This window comes from Aspergillus lentulus (genome assembly GCF_001445615.1).
Source record: "Aspergillus lentulus DNA, contig: Alt04, strain: IFM 54703, whole genome shotgun sequence".
Lineage (NCBI taxonomy): Eukaryota > Fungi > Ascomycota > Eurotiomycetes > Eurotiales > Aspergillaceae > Aspergillus > Aspergillus lentulus.
Genome location: NW_028322122.1, coordinates 1524902 through 1551523, shown reverse-complemented (window position 1 = coordinate 1551523; position 26622 = coordinate 1524902). Strand labels below are relative to the sequence as shown.

Sequence of the window (26622 nt, the reverse complement as noted above, 5' to 3'; positions counted from 1 at the left end):
TTATCCCCTTTGTTTCCATCTCTGGTTCTCTGGTCCTGTCTGCGAGGTTTTGTGGGGATTGAGTCGATACTACGTCTGTGTTTGTTTATTCTATTTTCTTTGGGTTGCAAGCTTATAAGAGCTGTATGCTCCCATCCCTTTTCTTTCGTAGGGAGGCTTCGGTGGATGCCTGGTCCATCTACGTCCACTCATTGCTTTTGTCTTTACATTGATCGCCATACCATGTTGCGATAATGCCAGAGTGCCCTGCCAAGACAATCTTGGAGGCCTGTTGTAACCAAATTCTGATCTAATATCGAGGTAATCCGTGGAGTCATCATTACCATGGAAGGCATTCGCCGGATTACGCTCGTCGACCATACCGACCCCTCACGTCGCTCCGACAATGAAGAGGCGCTGTCTCAAATCCCCTCGGCTACAGGGTCACGAAATGGCTCCAGGCAATTGAGCAGAGTGTCCATCCGTGGTGAAATCAAGCGACGAAAGTATGCCAAATGGCAGCCGGACCGATTGAAGCTTTCGGACGACAGTAGCTTGAGCAGAATGCCGTCCCCGTCAGTGAATCCATTGACTCACATGAATACGAATGCAAATACCGTATCTGGGGAGAGCGCTCTTGCTGGCCCTTCTCAAGCCGCGATCGAGCAGCACGACATCGATGCGACGGATTTTGCGTCCTCAACGAACGGCGAGCGCGATTCCGCGGCGCCTCAGCAACAACAGGGCTATGACCCAAAGAACAACACCAAAGGTGCTCATCCCGTGAGCGAATTGGACATTCTCTACGAGAATCAGCGAGGCTGGTTCTTTTTTGGCATTCCGTTGTACTCGCACAGCTCGCTACTCAATTTTGACCCCGGCCCTTGGGTCACGCATGACTTCCGCGAGAGCCCTGTCAACATCACCAATGCCCAAGTGCCAGACCCAAGCTGGGAATGGGCTTGGCCGTCATGGTACGTCGATATGTCCGGGGACGTCGACGACCAGGGCTGGCAGTATTCGTTCTCGTTTAGCTCAAAAGCCTGGCATGGGACTCATCCCTGGTTCCATTCGTTCGTACGAAGACGACGATGGGTTAGGCTGCGCGTAAAGCGCGCTGTGGAGAAGACACATCGTGGACGATCGGGATTCGAGATGGCTCACATGCTTAACGAGGATTATTTTACAATTCACTCTCCGCGGAAGCAAAGCAAAGCCGCCAGTTCGATAGCGGCGTCGGGGAATCTGAGTCGCACAACCACTGGAGTGGAAGAGGAGGCTCCGTTGGAAGAGATAGGAAACATTCCTACACTAATGTATGCGTTGAAGGCTGCCATTGTCGATCGTGAGAAGATAGACGCTCTGAAGCGTTTCATCGAGGATGGGGGCGAAGAGCTCCACTACCTGGATGACAAGGTATCCCAATCACTCGTTTCTCAATCCTAATAAATAGTCCACTGACTGCCTGGTAGATCCCTGAAATCATGTCGATGTTTGTCTTCCAAAACTCGAGATGGCAGTTCCTCACCCACTTAGAGAATGTCATCAACGACCTCTCGCGGGAAGCGGCCGAAAAAGACAATGCAGACGCCGAAGAGATGCGGCGCAAACAACAGAACCTCATGAAAGCTGCGGATACAGCGAGACGGCATATTACAGGGCCCGAGTTACTAGGTTCCGACCACCACGAGTCGATGAATTTGACTCCTCCCTCAAAGCATAACCTGTTAGAGAACAGCTCCCAAAGGTCCTCGTTCAAACCCATCGACAATGGCGGACAGATCAAGGGTATCCCTGAGGCGGCGCAAATTGGCCTTGAAGGCCATATACACCGTCCTTCTTGATTCCTGGAAGTAAGACCTTCGATGGAGAGGCAGCTATCTTGCTGCAACTGACGGCATGTCGAGGGTTGTGTTGAGTTTGTTGAGCGTTGGATACCTTTTTCCTCTTTTGTTCTTAGCGTCTAGGACCCCCAGTTCAAGCGTCAAGTAGTAACGTGCTGCGCACAAAGTTATTGTCTAGACACCTTTCCAGTTTAAAGACTAAATAATTCAATTCAACATCATCAATGGTTAGCTGAGATGCGTTAAATCCCGCAATGCTTCCGATGCTCCGCGTGGAGGAAGCTTGAACGGTCCGAACCCCACCGCCTGCCGTTCTGGCACCGCAAACAATTTTCTTGAACTCCAGGCCGAGCTTGAACCTCTAGTCGAGTTTCTACCAGCGTGCGCATGCAACACGACATAGACACAGTCTCTTGACGAATCAACCTCACATGCCTCTGGGAACCTGTTTGTGTCCTACCATATGTTCTCGCGCGGTCATCCGTGTCTGAGAAGACGTGGTCTATCCGCCGTCTTGGACAACGTCGCCGCTGGCCCCGAAGAACCCTTACTCTTTCTCTACCCTCGCTGGTTTATATCGACCTTGCAAAGAGAAAGATCAATATCGTCAGTAAACTATACTCCCTCCGAAAAGGGTCCGCTGTGCTCAGTTCCTCCCGTTCTCCGAGCGTCGTCTCGTCGCCGGAAATCGTCTTTCGGCATTCTCACACGGCGATGGATATCCACTCACTCCGCTGTCGAGACCGGCATTGCCCAGTCAGCTGGCTCACTGCCCGGGCAAAAGAATGTTGAACCTACACGGAGTGTAGGGCCTACGCGACCACAGGGAATAGAGAGCACCGGCGATAAAAGTGGGAGCCATGACACTGTACCGAGTGAAACGGGACCCCATGCGGATCACGAGTCGTCAACATCGCTGCATGCATCGGAAACACCGGGTGAAAAGTCGCCGAATGCTCCAAGAGAGGACCGGAGGCCATTCAACATCTTCACGAACACGCAAACGTCAATGACGAACTTCCCGGCCAAGGACAAAGCGATCGGAGTCATGGAAAGCTTGTCGATTAGGGATCGGAAAAAATTGAGATATAGGCTTTATCTTTCGCGGACAGGCAGGGACCATGGGTCACGAGATAAATGGGGTCGGTGGACCAAAGTGGGAGACTTTTTGGAAGAGATGCAACAGGAGTCTCGGCTGTGGCCCAAGAAGGGGCCGGTGCAGAAGGAGCTCCTTATACCGGAGGAAACAGTAGCGCTCCTGGCGGGCATCACGGACATGGCGATGAAGGAGAATGTCTGGTATGTACCAGTTCGCAATGGGTGCCGTGTTCATGTGTTGCATCCTCTAGAGAGCGAAGGGCAGCATAGGAAGGTCGTTTTGTCAGGTTCGAAGCGGAGTGTGGAATTGGTCGGTGATCACATCATGCGGACACGCATGTTACAGGAACAGGGTGATCCTCTAGTCGACATAAGGAAGCCCCCAGTCCCGGTTTACCCCTCTATCGAAGCGATGCGACGCAAGAATCTTCCGGTTCCACTTGTCCGAGGTGTCTGGGACTTCTACCAGGCGTTCAAGCAACCTGCGCCGCTGGACACACTTCTCAACTCGTCTGCCAAAATATCGAGTGTCCGGGAGTTCGCCGAACATGTAGAGGAACTGACCAGGTCTCGGCCGTCCTCAAGAGTCATTAGAGGGAAACCGGGTACTCATCACCGTGAGCGAGTGGCTGCTGCGCTTGTCGCTCTTTTCCAAAATGACGTAAACCGCGAGTATTTTTCGACTGCGGCATTGAATAGAGCGCTTTCATATCTGTTCGACAATGAAATCTTGGACGATGCTCGCGCGGTTTTCATCAGGGCCGAACATGTCGCTACAGTTGATACGTTTAATATGCTTCTGAAATCCGCGGCCAAGAGACAGGACATCCAGGTCTTTCGTGGTTTCCTCACCTCCATGTCGCGAATGCACATTCGACCGAACCCCTACACCTGGCTCGCTTTCCTTGATTGTCTCGTCTCTCCTAATGCGAAAGCAAGTCTTGTCAATTTTATGCTGCAGAAGGGCTACTTGTCGGACTCCGGTGCGATGCGGACCGCATTGCATTTAACGATACAAGATACATTCTTGGCGCATTTACAGAGCGGCAAAACTGTCGACGCTTTCTTTAATATGATTATTGATACATATGGGGCCAACTGGTTTTCCCCGACTCTGATCAATCAGATGTTAAGTGTCACCGTGCGATTGAGAGACTACGACGCAATGGACCGGTTGCTTGAAATATGCGAGCAGCAAGGCTTTGCGCTCGACAGCGCCACAGTCAACTCAATTCTGCCCTTGTTTCGCTCTGATGTCCAGTGTGCTCTTCGGTACATGTTTCGTTGTCTAGATCATCCCGAGACGCAGTTGGACAAAAAAGCATGGGAGATGCTTTTTCTAATTGCTTTCAAAGGCCGAAATTACAACATCTGTCGCGTGCTATGGCGCTATGCTTGCATGCATAGACGGGTGACGTACAAGATGAAGCAGTCCGTTCTGACCTCGCTTGCCCGGAATGTGCCCCGGAACAAAAGAGACGTGATCGATACTGTTTGGAGCACTAGTGCCGGCAATGTCATTGTTGGTGTTGATTTTGGTCAGTCCGTGTATCCCTTCGACGATGTCATTCTGGACAATGTGCCAGACGAACATCTTGACAATCCGGTGGCTTATCTTGCGTCCGGTTATAAGCCGGGCGGGGAAGAGCGCGCGATGCAACTCAGCCTTGCTTCAGCGCTTGTGAAGCGTGATATCGAGATTGGACCTCGATACCAGGCATCTGTGCCTTTTTCCATCATGCTGGAGGCCGCCGCCGTGATGGATCGTGGGTGGAAGGGCATCCCCAGACCAACGCAATGGGTGATGCAGAATTCCATCCACATACCTGTCCGCAAGGCGGATCTCTTCGCCACCTCTGCATAATGCATTTTGTCCACTATTGATTGCCCTGCCGCTTCGTTCGCATTTCCCACAGGAGTCCGCCTTTTTATGGCATATTTTTCATAACATTTGAGCCTGCACGTTGTATATTTTATTCGGTGGCTACGGAGCCCACCAAGTGTATATCATGTTGAGCGGATTCTTGCATACTACTGATAATTGGCATAGTCATGGGTATAAGGTGCGTGGTTGGATATTGGTTGGGTTTTATCAGCCTTCAGCAACCTCTTTTTGTACATTACATGTAAATAGATATCACCCCTCCACCCCGACTTCATGAATGTATATAGTGTGTATAGAGATATGAATCGAATAGAGTCTGAGAGGATCGCAGATCGTTGGGAGCCATTCAAGTCAGCCAGGGTTTGGCATCTAGCAAAACAGCACCTCAGTTGTCGCTTTGCATGTTCAATTTGGTAAGGCATAATCATCTACATCATTTAATGTGTCGTAAATGCATCAATATGTTAGGACAAGCGTTGCCATCAGTTCTGCTGGCAAAACTCACCCACGGCCGTTCTCATGCAGAAGAGCCGGGGCCGGAGGAGGTATTGGAGCTCCGTACGGATCCATGCTCGTTCGGATGGAGCCTACCCCCTCTTTAAGGTATAACACCAGCCGGTATGCAGAATTGCCATTCAGGTAATACCGATGAAGACGTTTACTTCGCAAAAAGCCCAGGCGCTCATACAGCTTGATGGCAGCAGTGTTTGTGATCTCCGTCTCTAGGACAATCTGTGCAAGAGGGAACGCCGTCAGTCAATCTTCTTCCAACTTCCCCCGCTGCAAGCTCTGCTCGCGGGTGAGCCTACCTCATCGGCATCCCGCTCTATCATCGCATCGATTGCCATCCGCACCAACTTAGTCGCTATCCCTCGCCCGCGGTACTCCTCCCGCACAGCCAGCATGGCAATATACCCCCTCAGCGGACCGCCCCGGTGCGGTTCGAGTTTCGAAACCACCACGCCTACCATGTAGTCTTTCTCCTTTGTATCGTCCATGGCCATGAAGCAGAGATCCCCCCATTGATAGAGGAAGTAGCGGTAGACGTAGATGCTGTACGGTTCCGACAGATCTTTAGAAATAAGCTGTCTCATTGCGGAGACGTATTCATTTTCGCGAGAGCCATCGTAGCGCACGTAGCGGAGATCTGAAGGAGCAGCAGCAGAAGCTGTGGGCTCTGCGGGTGAAGAAGAGACATCCTGGCTCATTACGGAGTCATCGAGGGGAGGAGGCGGGGGGGAATTCGGTGGGAGAAGGACTTGAGTGTGGAGCTTGTTTTCAGTAGACTGTTGAAGGAACCGGTAAAAGAACGGATGTGAGCAGCTTGTGATTGCGCTGTGTCGAATGATTTGAGGTTGGTGGTCTGAGAAGAAGACTTCTTAAGAGGATTTTTGAGATCCTCGCATGACGTCCGGGTTCCTGCTTCCCATGTGATTCCGATGCCCGTCGCTGCTCTTGGGTACCTTTTTTTCTAGCTTTTAACTTTCAATTCTTTTCAACTACTTTTCTTTCATTTCAATTCTCTGGGGCTCAGCAGTTACTGTTTTCAAATTACCCTCTGAGTCTGAGCTAGGCCCTACATCAATTGAAGCATTTTGTTTGACTAAGACCCTTCCTGGCGGTCGCCCACATGCTCCGCCGTCGTCTGGCAAAGGACGACGACGTCCAGCAGACTACGGACAAGTCTCGCGACGACAAAGGAAAGTCATCGCTAGATATTAAGACGGTTGTCATTCAAGAAAAACCGCAATCCGGATCGTTCTTCTCCCGACCGAAGAGCAAACGGCGCAATGGGCTCATCTTCGCGCTTGGAGGCATTTTCGGCATCTTTGTTGCCCTGTTCTTCGCCAACCAGCAGGATGTGATTAGTCTCGAATCATTGATGGATCTGAACCTGGACGCATTGATAGATGTGATTCCTCAAGGCATTGTAAGGGATGCGCGAGAGTTCACGGTATGCTGGAACCTTGATACCATTGCCAGTTGTTATCCCTCCATACTAATCGGCTTCCGTTGGCATCTCTACAGCAACATGAGCGCGACGCAGTCAGCTATGATCCCTTCTCCGTCGGTCTCCAGCTTCAGGCGCAAGGTATAGAGGCTAGGCATCCAATCGTTATGATCCCCGGTGTCATCTCCACCGGTTTGGAGAGTTGGGGCACAGGCCCGGCCTCCCGTCAGTACTTTCGTCGGAGACTCTGGGGCAGTTGGAGCATGATGCGTGCGCTGGTCATGGATAAGGCAGAATGGAAGAATCACATCATGCTGGACAGAGAGACAGGGTTGGATCCTCCGGGGATCAAGCTACGCGCAGCCCAGGGGTTCGATGCGACAGATTTCTTTATCACGGGCTACTGGATCTGGAACAAGATCCTTGAGAATCTGGCGACGATTGGATACGATCCAACCAATGCCTTTACTGCTGCGTATGATTGGCGGTTATCCTATCCGAACCTGGAACTCCGCGACCAGTACTTCAGTCGTCTCAAGTCGTACATCGAAACGGCTGTGCTGGTCAAAGGGGAGAAGGTGACTCTAGCGTCGCACAGTATGGGGTCGCAGGTGGTTCTCTACTTCTTCAAATGGGTCGAACATCCAGATCACGGCAAGGGAGGCCGCGACTGGGTCAACAAGCACGTCGCCAACTGGATCAACATTAGCGGGTGCATGCTAGGCGCCGTAAAGGGGCTGACGGCAGTGTTGTCGGGCGAGATGCGCGACACCGCTCAGCTTAACGCCTTTGCCGTGTACGGCCTGGAAAAGTTCCTGTCCAAGGAAGAGCGTGCGGAGATCTTCCGCGCCATGCCGGGTATATCCAGCATGCTCCCCAAGGGCGGCGAAGCAGTCTGGGGCAATTCTACCTGGGCACCGGACGACCAACCTGGCCAAGTTATGACCTTCGGCAACCTCCTCAACTTCCGCGAAACCAACTCGTCCTGGACCCGTAAAAACCTCACCACGGCAGAAAGCCTGACCTACCTGCTCGACCAAAGTGAGGATTGGTACCGCAACCAGGTGCTGAACAGCTATTCGCACGGCGTCGCGCATACAACCAAGGAAGTCGAGGCGAACGAGAACGACCCGCGCACGTGGCTCAACCCACTCGAGACGCGGCTGCCACTTGCCCCGGACATGAAGATCTACTGCTTCTACGGCGTGGGCAAGCCGACCGAGCGCAGCTACTTCTACCAAGAAGAACGCGATCCCCTTGTCAACCTTAACGTCAGCATCGACACCACCGTGACCACACCCGACGGGGTAGATCGCGGCGTCCTCATGGGTGAGGGCGATGGCACGGTTAACCTGCTCAGCACAGGATACATGTGTGCCAAGGGATGGCACATCAAACGGTATAACCCCGCGGGCGTGAAAATCAAGGTCTTCGAGATGCCGCATGAGCCAGACAGATTCTCACCCCGCGGTGGTCCGAATACAGGTACCTTCCTCTTCCGCCTCATTCAACCAAGGAGTCCATGGGTTACTGACTGATGATGGATTAGGTGATCACGTCGATATCCTAGGGCGCGCCTCGCTGAACGAGCTTATCCTCCGCGTGGCAGGAGGACAGGGAGACCTTATCGAAGAGACGTTTGTCTCCAGAATCAAGGAATACGCCGATCGCGTCAAGATATACGAAGAAGAATAATGACTCCTCCTTTCTAAACCCTTAATATCTCTATAACACTCGCATTCTGCTGTTGGTGACTTGCGACATACTCCATGCTTGTACTTTGCCGGTCTCGCTGTACATATACCAATAAAGATATCAAATTACTTTTTACAGAAGACTGCGCTCAGGCCGTACATAAGACTGTGACTCTACTAACCAAACTAATGTGTCTTACGACTGACTTGTCACGATACTCTCGGCAGATTAGGTTAAAACTGTGTACACGAGAAAAGATGATCACCGCATAATAATGTACATCACTGTTCTTCATAAATCATAACGCTACCGGATTAGAAATAATGATAATGCTATGGATCAATCATCCAACAACACCTCGCTGTGCACAGGAAAGAAAGGCGAGGAAGGTTGTAGAAGTCAGAAAGGAGATGAAGCTCAGTTCAGACTCGAGCCGACACGCCATAATAAATGGCTGCGGCGAGCCAGAGCGAAGAAAACCGAGAATAATTAGGTTGTATTAGGAAGTCGAAAATGTGCAGCGAGGTGTGTTGCATCCAGCAGCCTGAGAATCGAGACGGTACAGGAGGATAGAGGTGTTCTGTAAGAACACCTTATCCGAACAGTCACCGTGAGCAAGCTCAGTTTCCCTGAGCTTCCCGATTCAGGTTGATGCCAAATAATCGACGGAGACGCAGCTCCGCGGGGTGCCCACTGTCAAAAGCAAGCGATTGTGGGGTTGAGAAAGGACCACAGGAATGAATCTGGAGGACCCCTTTCTATATGCCAATGCAAGAATCATTAAAAGCATCAGAACCCTTCTAAGCGAGTGTAGTGCGTGCAAAAGGCGCCCAGCCCATGTTGTTTATCCTTCCCAATGAAATCACAACCCCAAAATTCCAGGCGCCGTAAAATGTGAGCGATCGACACGAATGGAAAGTATTTATGCACCTGGCCGAGCTGAAGAAAAGAAGCAAGGTGTCTCGACCAGTTGAAAGTAGTAGCGAATGACTTGAGTTGGAATCGGTGAAAATGTTCGTTCTGCAAAAGTTGTACAAGCGAATGTCCGATGTGGCACCCTCGGAACGAGCATTAAAAATTATGTTTGGAGCCCCCAGGGAAGATTCGAGCTCAAATCGAGGTCACGATCATAGTGAGCCGGCTGGTTTCGTGAAAAATGCATGTACAATCGAAAGCCAGGCAGAAGAAAATTGGGCACAACCAGGCCAATCCATCCCCATTGTGGAATGAAGCAACCGTCATTAATCCTGGAGCGCCCCAAAACCGTATTAAACATATATGTGTCGAAATCAGCTCAATGCGATAAACCAAGCATGTCGTTAAAATTTGTTTGAAAACGCCGTCTCATTAGTCAATGCAATAACACGTACACAGTGAAGTACGTGCCAAGGCTGGTTGAGCAGGATCAGAAATGCCTTCCAGACTCGATGTCGGTGGCAGGAGAGGCAAGAGTTTCGCCCTCCCAAGAGTAGTGGTCGTCAACTGGGCTAAGGGAGCCGGACGAGATAGATGACGAAGAACCAACGGTCCACTCATCGCTATCGAGGTTGAACTCTCCTTCGAAGCTGGCTGGACCGTACCCATAGTCGGGTGCGGAATCGCCGTACTCAACATAATCGTAGTCCCAGCGGAACATCTTATCATTCTGGACGCGAGGCATGAACCGCGTTTTGGCAAAGTAGAACGCGACAGTTGCCAAGAGTCCACCACCGACCAGATCAACAGCGTAGTGGTGCGAGAGATACATTGTAGCCCACCACATCCAGAGAGTATAGATGACGAACAAGGGCTTCAACCGTGGAAACACTTGGCTCATGAACAGAGCCGCAAGAGTCGAATCGGCGGCATGTAGGGAAGGGAATGCGCCGAAAACAACGGGAGATTGTCTGAAGCCCGAGGTGTACAAGTCTATCCCAAAGAGCTCATCGATACGAGCAAGGCCCGCAGGATTACCCGGCATGGAGTAATCAGCCGGAGCCAAGCCATACAGATTTTCGTACCACGGAGGAGAGCAGGGGAAAAACAGCTGAATGGTGACTGCAGCCATGCTGATGTATCCAAAAGTTCGAGCGAAAAGGGGGACGGTGCCGGGAGGACCGAAGATGAACATGATCGCTGAGCACACAAATGGCGCGCCATAATGGCAGATTCCATAAGGAAGCCACGCCAAAACGTCAAGCACCACATTTTGGTGGGCGGAAAGGATGTTACTGATGTTGGCACCGTAAAGAATGTTTTCCAGAGCCGGCAGCACGCGAACCCAGATTGCAGGGCGCCAGTCGCTTGGGATGAACCTTTCAGACAGACATGAGTACTCATCACATATTGTACTTGCTCGGGAGAGTGTGAACTTACTGGCAAGCGTAGAAAAATAGAAGCCATCCCGCAATCGGAAGAAATGGCAAGAAGAATTGGCGCGTAATCGGGAGAAGTAGAGAGATGAGGAGTAGCGTAAACGCGGCGGTCTTTGCCAATGGTCCAGGTGATTCCATAACGCTCAGGGAGAATATCCCGACAATCAGCAGCAAAAGATACTGAAAGTCATAGAGCGTCCATCGGTGACTTTGCAGCGATCTGAGTGTATCTACAGGTGAGAACGATGTCTGCAACGAGGATATCGAAGAGGTAGGCGAGATCCGACTGCGCAGCTTGGACCGAATCTTCCGTCGCATACGGTGCGGCACGAGAAGTTGTATGGAGCGCCATGGGACTTGGATCTGGAGCTTGCCGAACTGGTTTTGCGTTCGATCCTTCCAGGACGGAAGGGTGGTATTCATCGCTGCGACGAGTCTGATCCTGTCGGACTTGATGATCCAGGAGGAGCTCGAAAGGGAGACAGAGGATGCTGCAAGTATAGCGGGGGAAGAATGAAGTGTGGTCTCCTATGTGGAGCTGGCGGCCAGGGGTATAAGGCGTCAACGTGACGAGACTCCAAGGGCGAGGATCACCGAGAGACGAAAGGTTTCGACAGCGGAGAGATTCGATCCGATAATCTCTATAGAACGGAGAATTGATTTCGAATAGGTAGTTTATGAGGGTGCAAGCTCCGGTCTCCAGCGGCCAAACGAGGATACTCTGGGGAAGGTCACGTTGCAAGGGTCGTACGACGCAAGGCGGACAGGTAAGGGCAACGAGAACGAGGTTAAATCGCTAGGAGGCGCTGCACAAGACAATTTGGCCACGGAGCCGGAGGAAGGGCGAGAAAGTTGTTATGGGGGAAGAGATGGAAAACTGCAAGGCAGGAGAATCAAAAGAAGTAGGAAGTGAGAATGTGAGAAATGGGAAGATGGTGAGGATTCTGCTGTGACAGAGAAGCGCCCCATCCAGCCTTTCATCTAAGCCCAAGAACAGTACAAAGTAATTGAAGGGCGATGGGGCCACGGACGACGACGGGTACGAGTACGGCGCTAACACAGTGGTATCTGTAATACACAGTAGGTTTTGGTAACATGTCGTCACTATCATCCTCACTCAGTCGTCATGGAAGCTACCGTATCCAGGTACAACCTAACCGGTTCGGGAAATTCCATTACATGCTGCTAAGAGAATGAGCTGGCCTTGGTATCTTGCTTGCTTGCTATCTATTATTTTGTGCATTAGGAGCTACCTGATCTATAAGCAATGCGAACTATCATATCAACCAAACCGCTTTTACCCACTGAGAGTGAGAGACAAATACATCATCCATATTATCATGTTATGCCTTATGGTCGGATGCAGCGGAAGCCTCGGAGGAAACGGAGTTTCTGTCGCCGACCAGCAAGAGGATGTGACAAATCTTAAATCTCAACAGCCCGACAAATAAGAAGACCACCAGAGAGAAAAAGGGAAAAAAAAAAAATTGGGAAATTAAGTAAGACGGTATGGTAAGGTACTAAATTTTCCTGCGATACGCTCAGTTCTGAGCTTGGAAAGATGATCCAATCATTGTCTCTGACTTTGAGGCTGATTGGCATTTGGGATCCATTATGAAAAAGCTAAGTACCAATGGGAATCTGTGGATCTTCAGGCTCAATTTCGCTTAACCCACAACGGTCACACAGTCATCCGCAGCGGACCAGAGAAATCGCCGAGCGCCTTGCCGCCAAGAGCTGGCCATCCCTGGATCTTTTGGTTATGTAACTCCGTAATAATGTAAGATATTCCAGCCAGTCCCCAAAGCACAGCTCCCAAAGATCGGGGAAACATCGAGAGGAACTAGTCAAAGGCACTCGGGATAGCGCTGAAAAGATTTCATTCTCCAAATCAGGAAACAAGATGAAGAGTTTTTTGCCGTAGAGTGCATTCCACTATAGCCGCGGCATAGCTATGGGACTGATCATGTTATGCATGAACAGATACCTTACCAACTTCAACTTCAGTCTGAGCCACATTTGGCAGAGTACTGCCTCATGGCTTCTTATCCAGAGTCAGCTTGACCAGCCTCATCTTTTCATAGTACGGCGTAGTAGTCTTACGAATTGTACAGAGGCACTATCCATATCAGCAGGAGACCATCCGCACCATGGAGAACAGGATAAGTCTTGATTGTTCAGACTCGGTGATGATCCGCAAGTCTATTGATCACTAATTCTAGACGGCAGTACCTCCCTAGTTCTAGTAAGGTAGTTCTCCATATTTGAGGGTACCTGAGGATTGGGCACACGAGTTTCTTTCCCAAAGAGGAAGACAGGGTCGCACAACAATACAGTCTGGTTTTGTACCTAACAGAATTTCATATTTTACCAACTTACAATACCTAATACAGATAATTACACCTGCCAAGTTTGAAAAGCCGGCAAGCCGCATGTGTGTTAAAAAGTTCTACATCCGAAGCTGTGTGTTTGATGCAATATTAATGTGCACAAAGGCCCTTTCATTTTATTCCAAGTCTAAAACTCCATACTTATGCATGGTCCTATGTACCATTTCCTTCTTGTTATTTGATCTCTTTCAACGTGAAATGGCATATGAGAGATGACTATGGAGTATCGTCTATGGCGCTTGGTACCTGCCATACAACTCTCAGTAATAATTCATATCAAAGTGTTAACTATATTGATTGACATTAATAAGATTAAGTCTCAGTCTGTAGTTTCAGAAAACCGCGTCGTCCAACTTGAACCCAGGACTGAGGTGCTGTCTGCCTGGTACGACTGACAAAGGCACGAGCTAACTCCTGAGCTGAGCCTTGGAGATCTATATTTACATTATGCGCAGCTATTCAGGAGTCCCCTTCGTACTCGTTCAGCATTCAATAGTGATTGATTATCTGGCGGTTGCCTGGAGCGAAGTGGATTCGCCGAGATGAAAGGAGCTTGGGCCAGCATGATGAGCCACGATCCAGCGGATCTGGGCCGAATCAAGGAAGTACCAGGAAGTCAGGTACAGCCACAAAATCATCACTTAGATGAGTACTCCTAGTACCTAATCAAAGTATCAAAATCAACCATGCAGGATATAATGAAATGAACTGAATCAGTGTGTTTTAGTTCAAAGGTTGACTGAAATAATATTACTCAACATGCAGTGAATTTATGTACTAATACCTTGGCGCACCTTTCTTCCACTTCCTAACTAAGTCATCATGCATCATGTCAAGGAATGACCTGTGAATCAATTATTGCGCCCAGAAGAGATGGTCATCGCAACATCATGTAGCTAACGCCTTAGGTGTACCGTCATCTGATCGTACCAAGTCTCCCAATTACGATCACATTTCAATGACCAGTGGACGGTAAAACACGGAGTAAGCGCAGTCTTGCATTCTGGCGATTCAAACGGGATCTATCATGCCAATTTACTAGATACTTGTCCCTCACTTGGAAGGGTGTATTACTCGGACACGTTATATTGTTCATTTTAAACGAGTATAGAGAGGTATGGGTTTTGGATTTTGCTTACTAGTTTTATCCATACACACCTCGTAATGCCTGACCTTGATCAGCAAATAAATCATGTATGCCTCACGCCTTGCATAAATCCTTAGGATTTCACACTTTAGCCTCCATGCCTATGCGCACTGCCACAATCACCGCCTCTCTGAGATCAACCCCTTGATAATAATAGTTCGACAGGGCCATGATGTCATGTAGCACATGCGCGGAATGTAGAGAATAGACTTGGAAGCCTTCTAGGGTTTCTGGAATGTCGCAGCCTGGCATGCTGGCTGTAACCGCTAATATGGAACATTCAGCACTGCGCCACCAGAAGTAGGAAAACTCAGGGGTCTTGCAGTCGGTTGTAAGGAGTTATATGCCCATAGCCAAGAAGATTGCCGGCGACTTTCGATCCGATCTGCGCAAACAAGGCGTCTGCTGGATATGCTGGGGAGGTACGGTTTGGCTTGATTTCGTGCACTGTACATTCTGGATCATGAGGCCGACCAGACGCCGTAAATGAATATTTACAACCGGGACCGAGTTTATTTTACCGCCCAACCCAACGCCTAAACGAAATAAAACAGAAGAAGGCGAGCCTTTATTGCTCGCCATGACTCTCGCCGGACGAGGCGAGCAGTTGGAACCCCTTGACTAGTCCCATTGCTGATCCGGCTGCGACACCCCCCACAAGGACCATTTGCATGCCGCCGATGAACCCTCGTCGAATATTCTGTCTGCCCTTCCAACCGCTCACGAAGCATGTCTTCCCGTACCCGAAGAGAAATAGTGCTATAGTCATAGTGGCGATGGACCAGCGCAGCGCAATGAATGCGTCATGCGGCCCGACGAAGAAGTAAGGAAGGAGCGGCACGAAGCCCCCAATGAAGTAGCCTAACGCGATGGTCAAAGCGCAGATGAGTGCCCGGGAGCCGGATGGTTCAGGAAGGGTGTGGTGGAAGTTCATAAGAAATGAAGGGAGCATGGGGGAGGCAGACAGGTGATCGGTGAGTTGTGAGACGAGTTCAGATGGGAGGTCGTAGGGCGCGAAGATTTCAGAGATCGTCTCTATTGTAGCGGATGGGTCTGCAACAACTTGGCTTCGAGTCTCTTTGAGGGTAGCTCGGTAAGATTCCCTGGAAGCGAAATATCAGCCACGCATCTGGAGGAATCTGCATAGACACTTCAGCACTCACTCTTCGCTCTTTGCGCCTAAATATCCACCCAGTCCCATAGAGATAGCTCCAGCAATGAGCTCTGCAAGACCGCCAAAGACAACAACTTTCGTATCTCCTAGAGCAGACAATCCCGCAGTGAGAGCAAAAGGAACCGTTAAGCCATCCGATAGACCGATAATGGCATCTGAAACTGTCCGCCCATCAATCATTTTAGACTCTTTCTTCTCTGAGCCTTCTCTTCGAATTGGCTTGTTTGCTTCACTCCCACTCGCAGATTCCAGATCTTCGGATCCATTTCGAAGTGGGTAATGATATTCCTTCTCCAGGTCCGACGACTCGCTGACTGGCGAGTAGTTGGAGAGTAATCCTTTAATGGAACTGAGAGACATGTTCCGTCGATTCTCTAGTTTGGAGGCTGCTAGAAGACGAACGATCTGGAATCGATGTTGCAGTCGAGACGAATATTCACTTAAACCGAGGTGACGGCTTGATTTTGAGTAGATCGAGTATCCAAGAGCTCATCGCAAGTTACTCAACAGAATGTCGGCCCCAACTCTCTTAAATCTCTTGCGAATAAGCAAGTTTCTGGCGAGAAAAATTCTGAACGAATCAAAGGATCACAAGCACAATCTCTGGACCTCTGAGAAGGCAGATTCAAGATTCTTGACCACTCTTAGTGGAGATAATCTTAACCCTCATTACCCAGTAGGTCAAAGCAAGTGAACTAAGATAATACCATGTCCTCTAGAATCTAAGCGACAAGAAAAGAGGGGAACGATGCGATCTGAACACGACAGTTTTGCCATGGAAAGTCCCGAGAAGACTTGCTTATCAGCACTCCAACCGACCACGCAGTACGAGCACGAGCCTATTGAGAGGACATGACCAACAACGTGCTGCCTGCTCTGGCGGTCAGATGCAGGCGGAAGAGGGGGTTTCCTTGGCACGTGGGCGTGTGATTCGTTCAAAGATGCGGGAGGCAACGCCTCAATGGTCAGCTGGATCCACTCTTCCGCGGGGTTCCTGAAAGCTTGAGATAGCTTGTGATAAACCACTTTTCTGTATTAGAATTAGCGTGGCTTAGCAGGGCCAGTCAGGAATCATTCTTATCAACAAATGCTGGCTGATTGGGGTTGCGGTTCTGCTAATAATCCCCCTTCCTCTAATGCGGTTAGATCATTCTGATTTACATAGCTCCTCTTGACCCCATCTCGACTCTTAACCATCAGAGATATACTCCGTATAATCTTTATTAACTCGTGGAAGTTCTAACTTGCAACAACAGCTATCGGCCGGATCACATATTGAATTCTTCATATGCACCCAGGCTTGACCAGTCTCTCAGCAGCTAGCAACTGTGCTGTTGGCTTCTGGCCACCGTTCTGTGCCTGAGATGGCATCTTCTCACGCGACCTCGAGTAGACATATTGTGTCTATGCTCTACGAAGATAAACTCTTTCAAGTGGACTTATCTGCTTGATTACAAAGTATTCGACAGTCTATTGAGATGAGGTGTTGTTTTCAGATCTGGCGAATACCTTCCACAACCGATCTTCGTAGAACTATGAGCTCAATTTTCTAGCCCTTTAGAATGACGGAATGAAGGGTAAATGAGGTTGTAGACAGAGACGGCGCATCCTAAAGCTATTATAAACACTACAGCTACAAAGTTCGCATACGACTCTAGACACGACGTTTAGAGACTTACCATGGAGCTACAACATCAATTCTGTCCGCAGTCATACGGAGCAAAGCGTGAAGATGTCTGCTACATTCAGTTCGGACAGATCGAGGCCGTAAATCGTTCCCATGTTGGACGAAACATCGTCTGAAGATGTGTACATCGCGAAAAACAGTAGTAAGCCCATTGGCGAAGTATGATTGATAGAGAAAGGATTCAAGCCAATAAAGTAGGAAAGCAAGCATGCCACCCTATTAATTGGCCAACCAACACCAGGAAGGATCATCTTCCATCTTCAATAATGACATTGACAAGAATACGTCCCAACCTCTTAATTTCACGATTTCGAGTACCTGATGCAAATATTAATTAGTCCTGAAAAGGCCGCCCACAACAACGTATAGTCCAAACTCACGGTTTCCTCTTCTCTGTCTCTGTCCCCGCCGTCGAGCCCGTCATATTCCAAAGACGGCTCTTATACGCCGGAAACGAGGTGTGATTCCAAATGTTGACCAAAATACTATCACATATCACAGTCAGCCACAATCATCTCAGAATCTTGACTACCTTCTGCCGACACTATGCAGCCGTTCGGGGTAGTCTCTATCAGGCGAAAAAGCTCACCTCTGGCTCCGATCTACATAGTCCTCCTCACTCAGCTCCTTCACCCCAACTTTCACCCCATCCCTCGTGAGCATAACGTGTTTCTTCTCCATTTTCGAGCGAGTATTCTTGCCGACTTCTTGGGCAATGCTGTACGCAATGTACCCGATAACGGAGAAAATGATGACGGCGACGAGGAGGATGATGAGAGGAATGAGTGACTGCATTTTGCTGTTTATTTTGCCTCAATCCAAGCAATTAGAGGATCTGTAAGTTATTCAAAATGGAGAGGAGAGTGATGCTAAATTTCTGCAGAAGTCTGTGCCTTTATTAGTATTTTCTTCAGGTAAGTCAAGTCGTAGGGCTGAGCTGAGTGGAGAGGATGACGTCGATCAGGTGCGGTGGCTGAATGACTTGAACATGAGACTTAAGAGACGTACCTGTGGCTTTGAGTGAGAACTTTGATTTCGGGAATGATCCTTAAAGGGACTAAATGAGACAAAATGAAGCCTTGAGGCAATACCCAAATTTAAATGTGAAAGGGTGAAAAAGAGGGCAGATTGTGATATGTGTATGGGCGAACCATCAATCTGATCGCCAAGGCTTTTTGGTGGGCGGGGTGGCTTATAGGAATTCTGGTGCCTAGATATCTCTCTGCGAAAAAATGCCCCTTTCTGGTCAGTATGCAACTTTCGGACTGGGCGCACTCAAATCACGTTACCTATTGGCTGTTTTAAAACTCATTCTCCAGCAGGGGTAAATCTCTTTTGATTGGTATTATATGTCGGAGTTAGATTGTCAAGTGGCTACTGTGGCTGCAAGTGCAACTCAACGGCTGCGCCTTGATATCAGAGTCGAAAACTATACACAGAACCTAGATGTCAAGTCGAAAATGCCCTGATGCCATAATTTCAAGTCTAGATACTAGAAGGATTCCAATAACTCCAGGTTCAACCACCTAGAGAGGCACAAACTGTACATTCTTTCTCACACTGCATTGCCAAAGGGATCCTTCTGCGCTGTGTCTCTGTCGTCATCATGAATCATCCGCGCAATACCGACTTCTCGCTCATAAGGTATGTAAGGAAGTAAGGTATCCATACGAAGTATCAAATGTCAGTAGTTTCGCTTGACTAGTTGTATCGAACGACTTCAAGCCGTATTCATCCATTAATCACACCGGGTCCAATCTATTCTATAGTGATCAACATGTCCGGCCCCTTCATCCCCATCATTCCCCTCTGCTTCCAATGCGGCACGGATCAGAATCCCTGCCGGTGCAAATTCGTCGGACCAACATTAGGTATGGGATCCTTTCAAGGAGTAAAGGGATGAACTCTCACGAGCGTTTCGATAGGATTCATCACGACTATTGTTGCTGCTGTATGAAACTGCTGTACTTTGTGGTAAGATGTTTAAAGCATGGACTGACATGCGCAGGTTGTTTGCTATCCGGCGTCTCTCTTTTGCGGTTGTTGCTTCACGAAGACCGGGAAGGAGTAAGTACTCTGCTGGACTGCAAGCTGCGCTCAAGGGATTGTTGGCTGACTGTTCATAGCATGTTGGGGTATCCGGTGAAGTTGAATGGGATTGTTTCTGATGCGATACCAATATAGTTTTGACTCGTTCATGATGATGTCGGCGTATATTAGGTGTATATTCCCTATCTGTTTCTGAAATATACTAGTACGTCAGATGTCTTAATCTCTCATCGAGAATGGTTGGTAATGATGTAGCACTATATAATGAGTACAGGGGAATGAAAGACATATGTATCATGTTATTGGGCTTCCAGAAGAATCAGTTTTGTCGTAATCCAGCTGACGTCGCTCTACTCCTTACTAGGGCATTGTCTAGCTTCATTTACAATACTTCGTTATCATCCATGTCATTACAATGGTATTATTATTGGAACTTTGCAACGCAAGTGAGAAATCATCTGCAGCTCATTATATTATCGACCATTACCATTCGGAAGGAGGCAAACAAGCAATGAGGTATACGAAATCGTCATGAACAAAGTAAGCAATAGAGGTATCCAGAGAAATCAACCCGCCCATTTGGTATCATCCATCATTCTTGCCCAACAACATGGCCTGTGTTCGTCTACTTGAGCTTCTCCTTGAGCCGGGACCAGAAGCTCTTCTTTTTCTTCTTCTCCTCCTTCATCCCATTCCTCAGGCCGTTGCGTTGGCCTGTTGGCTTGGACGGACCGTTAGTGGCGCCTGCTGTCTGCGCCTGAGGAGCGGTGGTGGCGGGAGCCGTCGTAGGTTGTGAAGGGGCCAAGGTTCCTTCGGTCTGGCGCTCAGAAGGAGCGGCAGCTTTATCGGGAATTGAGCTAGGCATGACTGTTGTGGAGCCCTCACTTTGACCGGTTCTGGCACCAGCCCCAGGAGCAGCTCCAGGACCAGAAACTTCCGGGGCCTTCGCTGAAGCAACACCGGTGGTAACAGTAGGACCTTGAGGGGTGTCGGCACCGGGAGACATTGGCTGCGATTCAGGCTCGACGCCTGTGGCTCGAGGAGCGGTCTCAGTGGTGGCGGCAGTGGCAGTGGGAGCAGGCGCGCCGGCATGTTCTTCCTTGGGGACTGTCTTCTGCAGCTCATCCTCCATCTCCTTCTTCTCCTCGACGGCCTCTGGATTAGCAGCGGCCTCGGGGTCCTTGTGAGCTTCGGCAATGGAGTGCTTCACTGGTTCAGGCACTTCATCGGCGGGTGCTCCGCCGCTCGTTTGAGTTGAACCAATGCCAGCAGTGGTGCTCGGAGCAGGTGTACCACTAGACTCTTCCTTGGTGACTCGTTTTTGGAGTTCATTCTCCATTTCCTTTTTTTCTTCGACAGCTTCCTTGTTTGCAGCGGCTTCGGGGTCTCTGTGGGACTCGGCGATCGATTCCCTCACGACTTTCGGAACCTCATCGGCTACGTCCTCAGCAGTCCCGTGGGGCCTCTGAGACTCGAGTGGGACAGAAGCAGCAAGAGCGGCGGTTGTGGAGGTGGGTGCTGCAGACTGGATGGTAACACCAGGATCACTGAATCCCTGACTGGGCTCACCCATGGGGAGGCTAGATTCGGGAATCATGTTGCCGGAAACAGGAGGCATTGCGAGGTCACTGGCTCCCGTCGACTGGCCCGCTGACAGGCCCTCGAGAACAGTAGCACCACTGGGATCCTGAGCGTAGCCGGCAGGATCTGTCCGAGCAGTAGACTGGACGGTGTTCCTAGTGTAAGTGCTGGGGTCGGGTACCTTCTCACCAGGTTTCAGACTGATTGGATTGCCGCTGGTACCCGAAGCGGGGATAGGGTTGACGGAAAATGTTTCTGCTTCTTGTCCAGGAGTCTCTGGGAAAGTACCGGGCACGTTGGATCGCTGTTCAAGGGGAACAGCTTTGGCAAGCTCTGCAGTTGTCGATTCAGGGGCGGCGGATGAGATGGTTGCCTCATTGGCCCTCTTCTCAGTATCCTTGTGAATACCGGCCGCTATTGCCGCTTCGGTCACTTCTGGAGTAACAGTCGCCATTGTGGTACCGCTGGTTTGTGGAGAATTTGATGCTTGTTTGAGTTGACCGGGGTAGAGAACGTTATTGATATTCCCGCTTCCGTCGTCCTCTTCAGCAGCAGTGCTATCCGTCGTCCAAATGCCGTCGACGACGAACTTTTATAGTCAGATAAAATTTGTTAGTTGGGTCAACAACGAAAGATACTCTGACGTTGAAGGTTGTCTTATAAGTCAAAAACTGGAAGCTGGGCGAGCCAAAGAAACCAAGGTGAGAGCGAGGCGGTGATATGACGTCAGTGGAAGTAAGCGGAAAGCCTTCCAGCGTCATTGAGGGGATGGGGAAGCGTAGGCAGACAGAAAAGATCCATGCAATAGTAATACGGTTATCCAGAGATGTCTGCATCAAATTGACAGGCGTTCAATGTAATTGAAATAAAGTACAGCAGTGAATGGGGAAAGGAAAATGATCTCAGATCGCTACCTACCTTGTAATGCACTTTCTCGTCTGCAGATGGAAGTTGAACCTCCTTGGTAAAGACATCACCATTGCGATCCAATTTCACCGTTTTACCCCAATCATCAAAGCTGCCTGTGACAAATACCTCGTTCGCCGGGTGTGGCCTATAATCCAGCCATATGCGAGAAACCAGTCAGCCATCGATTCTTCAAACGGTTATTCGTGTACTGAGTTCCCGACTTTAGCCATCGACGTAGGGCCTGATCGGCTGGGGCGCAGGAGACCACAGCTAAAAAAGAAGCTCAAATTCTACGAGATTTAAGAAAGGAAATCTCCCGTTGACTCACCATTGGAACGTGTAGCTTCCCATCTTCCAGCGCGATGTAGACATACACTGTAGACTGGCGGCGATGTATGATAGTCGGACGAACGAGTACTCCGCTGGGTTGCGCAGAGACTTGCTGCAGCTGTGGAAGCAAGGGATCCTCAGTTTCCGCGTTGCGCCTCCTATTGAACGTGCCGACACACTGTCTGACAGATCCTCTTTATAATTCCTTGGTCTTTGTACTTTGGCTCTCAGCCAAGCTATGAGATATTAATTATTTGAGAGGCTGGAAAAATCGAGCACGGTGACCACCTTTTTTTTTTTTTGCGCTGGGGGATCTAGAGCTTTAACTTGGAGCGGGGTGGCGGTGACACAGACCTTTTGGGTGATTCGGTCGGCCTCAATCAAGGATTCTGATAGGCCTCGATAGCATCAATGACAATTGGCAGTCGAACTTTTCGCTTCTCTTGTGAACTACCCGGTTCTTAGCTTGAGGTATGAAGACTCCGTGTAGACCGCTTTATCTCAAACGCGAAAGAATCAAGAAGATCAGTGATTAAAAGCTATATCTAGACGAGACATGCTGCTTATCCGGGAGATCCATTATGTATGGTCTCGGAGGAAATGACCTTTTTATGTGCCCTATCTTTATGAGTATTGTACAACTCATCAGTGATGGGCTGGACTCGGGACAGCGACTGTACGTGCTTTGTACTGCCTTTTCCACTGTGCAGCAGTAGTCTCAGTGAAGCGGCAGGACAAGTTCAATGAAAATTGACACTGCAGTCTCAATACCCTTTAGTAATAACACCTCAATTTTTTCATCATGCACATCATTAATATTAACAAGTAGATGCATCATTCAATCAATCTCCTGCTGGACTATACCTCAATGCGACCGAGGTACATTAGGTGTTCAAAACTGAGCTGCAGGAACCTTGTCACAACGGCCGTCGCTTATCACCTGCTCGGATGCACCACAGTAAGGTAGACTACACACAAGCCATACATTGCCTGTTCGCTGCATTAAACTCACCGCACGTTCATGCTACTCTCCTTGGTTAGGAAACGTTGCAAAGATTGATTACCTTGAAAGAACACAGCGCTCCAGTAGTAACACTAAGCAGGATAGATCCATCCCAACTTAGAAAAAGAAGCATACCATGAACCAATCGCTCCTAGGCATTAATCTTCAATTTCCATCCTTGATCTTGGGTAACAATCAACCATCATCTCGAGCCAAAGCTACCTAGGTAACGAGACATCCATCCATGGCGGAAGCTCAGCAAGAACCAGAAAAGCTCAAGAGTCAGAATGTAGTCAACCTCTTTTTACTGGGACGGACGCTCAGCGATACTTTGGTACCAGAAATCCATGAAGATGCGGAGCCGACACTCCGTCGCAGACGTCAGCGATTATTAACGTTTGATACTCATGACCTCACCAAGCTTGTAACTGATAGCTTTTCGCCACACAATTTTTCATCATTGACTTCAAGCCCTATTCGGGTGGTAAGTATCACTGAGAGTAGGCATAACTATAGAGTTAAATATGTTAAAACTACTTGTATAGAAGAATTCAGGTTTTCTCTCTAACCTATTCCCCCTTTTCCATCCCCCTATTGTGGGCAATCAGACATCCAGCGGAGTCCTCGGGAACGTTTCTAAACTCTTAATCTGTTTTTAGACTCCGTTCAAACGTTCTAGAAGACACCTGGAAGAGAGTCACATTTCCAATAGAAACTTCCGTACCATGATTTTCATTGTTGGCGTTTCCTGGATAACTAGAAGGGAAAGAGCCAAGTCAAAAGGATCCCTTTCTTCAACTAGGTGTTGATTATCCCTCCTTAACCTCTTATCGTCTGTTCAAGATCAGACTATTGCAGAATGTACCATCGACTATTGGCGTAGTGTATGGTCTAGCAGGGGGCAATCCGTGACGTCGATCTAACCTGGTGTGATGCAGGAGCCGACGACTTGCCATCACGTCTATCCTCGCGATGATCCTGAGTAGATCTCATGGAGCTAGGTAGCTGAAGAATACTTGACACTTAAAGGAGAGCACTTTATAATATGATTTTCTCTTGTTGTAATTGATAGTCTTCTGGTTAGATGTAGAAGCACAAGCCATAGCAAGCTTTCCGTCACATCCTGCTGCTCCCCGCCTTTTTTCACTGATTCTCCCCCTCCTCCTTTCTGCGACCCCTCTGGACCATTTTCTAGGTATTGCTCCTCTCCCATCTTCCTTTCCACTTTGCTCAGAGTTCTCCTCTATTTTCTCTCGTCTCTTTCTCCTACCACTACTACCCCTGCCCCTATCTGCTTGGACGGTCTCACCTCGGCTACCGGGTGTCGTCTCTGTGACTTTCTGTCTCGGCTCAGTTAGAGTCATCATACGTCCGTCTCTCAGGAAACTCTTCACGCGACCCATCAATATAAGAGACAGAGTTTAGGTCGGTAGCTCCAATTCCGGTTTTCTCAAGCTTCAACTATCCCCTTTTCCCTTTCTTCCGTGTCGTACTTGTTGTTTATCATTTCTTGTCCAATACTTCCTGTTTCAAATCGTGTACGCAACTTCTTTCATCTGTCTCGGATCACTGAAACAAGACAAAAAGCAATCGTGCGTTCTGCTACTTTTCATCACTCAAAGAGAGGGAGCTGTAGAAGGAAGCATACGACCATCTTTGGGTCGCTGCGTTCTTAAACTCTCCAATTAGGCTTCACCTTGAGATACCCACCCAGTCTTTGGCGGAGACGGTTGCTCTGTCTCTCTCAACTCCCCGCCCCTCCTCACCACCATCCTCTGCTGCTCTAACTTCGACATTTCTCCTCCATAAAAGGCCTTTCATCCACTATCTTCTCAACTGAAGCTCAAGATCTGTCTTCCTTGCTTTCTAACTTCCTACAGACCACCTTCGTCTCTGTCCTTCCAGCAGCTCTGCCCGCAACAACCGAGCTCTCTACCTCCCCCGCTCCAAAGTTGGCCGGAGCTGTACCATCTCCGGCCCTACAGCCCACAGGATGGCCGATAGCTCTTCTTTCCCGGGTACAAACCCGTTCCTTAAGGTCAGCACAAAAGACGACAAATATTCTCCGATTCAGAAGATATCCGAGGAGGAAGAATATGAGGTGACGTCACCGACCGATCCCACTTTCCGCAGTGCACACTCCGCCGCTACAGCGCCCACAGCTGGAAACACGTTTCCTGGAGGCAATGACTCCAGTGAAGTTGGTGATGGAATACAGTTCAATAGGCCCTTTGATGCAGGATTTGGTCAGGGGAGCGAAGGTCAAGGCGAACATCCCGAACCTCCTGGAGGAGCTCGCCCAACGGCAGCCGCTAACCAAGGGTTCCCTAACAACTATGCGCTGGGCCGCCGTACCTCTGTATCCGCCGAGTCCCTGAACCCTACCTCTGCTGGCTCAGATAGCTGGACACCTCCATGTCATCCGAAGACCGAAGAACAGCTTTCGCGATTGAAGACGGCTGTGAGCAACAACTTCTTGTTTTCTCACCTGGACGACGACCAATTCAAGACTGTACTTGACGCTTTGGTCGAAAAACCCATTCCTGCAAAAGATATCAAGGTGATTTCTCAGGGAGATGCCGGCGATTACTTTTACATCGTGGAGAATGGCCATTTCGATGTGTATATCAACCCCGCGGGCTCAGTCCAACCAGGCCCCGATGGTATGGGCAACAAGGTCAGCACCATTGGTCCTGGGGGCTCCTTTGGTGAACTAGCCTTGATGTACAACGCACCTCGAGCCGCGACTGTTGTCTCAGCAGACCCCAAGAGCACGCTTTGGGCTTTGGACCGCATTACTTTCCGCCGGATTCTCATGGACTCTGCCTTCCAGCGACGCCGCATGTATGAGGCTTTCCTGGAAGAGGTGCCATTGCTTTCTTCTCTCAAACCCTATGAGCGCGCCAAGATTGCCGACGCGCTCGATGCGATTAAATACCCAGCTGGTTCTACGATCATCGAGGAGGGCGCTCCAGGCGATGCTTTCTATCTGCTTGAGTCTGGGGAGGCGGAAGCTTTCAAGAAGGACGTGGAGCGCCCCGTCAAGTCGTATAAGAGGGGCGATTTTTTCGGAGAGCTCGCCTTGCTGGACGACAAACCTCGTGCCGCTAGCGTAGTCGCCAAGACCGACGTCAAAGTTGCACGACTTGGTCGCGACGGGTTCAAACGGTTACTGGGGCCTGTGGAGGATATTATGAGGAGGGCCGAATACTCCGCGAAGCCTTCGCCCTCGTGATGCAATCCGATAGATTGGATAACGTGGTTGACATGGAGACATGCTTGGTCATCATCATTTTTAGTCCTTATTCTTGTACCTCGTTTATCATTCTCTCTTGGGCTCAACGGACAAGGTAAAGGCATGCTTGGTCTTGGGAATATGAAGCGATGAACATGAGAAACTCTCCGATGAATCATTCGGGTTTCATTGTCTTGTTACCGACATAGTAGATTGCCTTTCAAGTGTTGGGGTCACACTGAGGACTAAGTTTTATAACGTTTCATTTGTGCGACGTTGATGCTCGTGTGGGCCGAAACCGGTTTGTCCTT

The 26622-nt window shown here is 49.4% G+C and overlaps 9 protein-coding genes across 9 annotated transcripts; 4 read left to right on the top strand and 5 right to left on the bottom strand.

Annotated features, from left to right (window-relative positions):
* Positions 1-324: 324 nt before the first annotated feature.
* On the top strand, positions 325-1823 carry ALT_1788 (meiotically up-regulated gene 65 protein; the record flags this gene model as incomplete). The annotated part of the gene is made up of 2 exons (XM_033559241.2): positions 325-1395; positions 1452-1823. 2 exons carry the CDS (start codon positions 325-327, stop codon positions 1821-1823), a joined length of 1443 nt encoding a protein of 480 aa, XP_033415132.2.
* A 463-nt stretch (positions 1824-2286) lies between these two features.
* On the top strand, positions 2287-4785 carry ALT_1787 (uncharacterized protein; the record flags this gene model as incomplete). The annotated part of the gene is made up of 1 exon (XM_033559240.2): positions 2287-4785. The coding sequence occupies one exon, from the start codon at positions 2287-2289 to the stop codon at positions 4783-4785; it is 2499 nt and encodes an 832-aa protein (XP_033415131.2).
* A 522-nt stretch (positions 4786-5307) lies between these two features.
* Positions 5308-6014, bottom strand: ALT_1786 (peptide alpha-N-acetyltransferase MAK3; the record flags this gene model as incomplete). Its single annotated transcript, XM_033559239.2, has 2 exons — positions 5308-5538; positions 5616-6014. 2 exons carry the CDS (start codon positions 6012-6014, stop codon positions 5308-5310), a joined length of 630 nt encoding a protein of 209 aa, XP_033415130.1.
* A 422-nt stretch (positions 6015-6436) lies between these two features.
* Positions 6437-8452, top strand: ALT_1785 (phospholipid:diacylglycerol acyltransferase; the record flags this gene model as incomplete). Its single annotated transcript, XM_033559238.2, has 3 exons — positions 6437-6760; positions 6835-8242; positions 8307-8452. 3 exons carry the CDS (start codon positions 6437-6439, stop codon positions 8450-8452), a joined length of 1878 nt encoding a protein of 625 aa, XP_033415129.1.
* A 1405-nt stretch (positions 8453-9857) lies between these two features.
* ALT_1784 (phosphatase PAP2 family protein) lies at positions 9858-11229 on the bottom strand (the record flags this gene model as incomplete). The annotated part of the gene is made up of 2 exons (XM_033559237.1): positions 9858-10746; positions 10808-11229. The coding sequence occupies 2 exons, from the start codon at positions 11227-11229 to the stop codon at positions 9858-9860; spliced, it is 1311 nt and encodes a 436-aa protein (XP_033415128.1).
* A 3682-nt stretch (positions 11230-14911) lies between these two features.
* On the bottom strand, positions 14912-15877 carry ALT_1783 (VIT1/CCC1 transporter family protein; the record flags this gene model as incomplete). Its single annotated transcript, XM_033559236.2, has 2 exons — positions 14912-15446; positions 15507-15877. The coding sequence occupies 2 exons, from the start codon at positions 15875-15877 to the stop codon at positions 14912-14914; spliced, it is 906 nt and encodes a 301-aa protein (XP_033415127.1).
* Positions 15878-17506: 1629 nt separating this feature from the next.
* ALT_1782 (uncharacterized protein) lies at positions 17507-17999 on the bottom strand (the record flags this gene model as incomplete). The annotated part of the gene is made up of 3 exons (XM_033559235.1): positions 17507-17522; positions 17585-17689; positions 17794-17999. 3 exons carry the CDS (start codon positions 17997-17999, stop codon positions 17507-17509), a joined length of 327 nt encoding a protein of 108 aa, XP_033415126.1.
* Positions 18000-19878: 1879 nt separating this feature from the next.
* ALT_1781 (carbohydrate-binding module family 48 protein) lies at positions 19879-21288 on the bottom strand (the record flags this gene model as incomplete). The annotated part of the gene is made up of 1 exon (XM_033559233.2): positions 19879-21288. The coding sequence occupies one exon, from the start codon at positions 21286-21288 to the stop codon at positions 19879-19881; it is 1410 nt and encodes a 469-aa protein (XP_033415124.2).
* A 3781-nt stretch (positions 21289-25069) lies between these two features.
* ALT_1780 (cyclic nucleotide-binding domain-containing protein) lies at positions 25070-26311 on the top strand (the record flags this gene model as incomplete). The annotated part of the gene is made up of 1 exon (XM_033559232.2): positions 25070-26311. One exon carries the CDS (start codon positions 25070-25072, stop codon positions 26309-26311), a length of 1242 nt encoding a protein of 413 aa, XP_033415123.2.
* Positions 26312-26622: the final 311 nt, after the last annotated feature.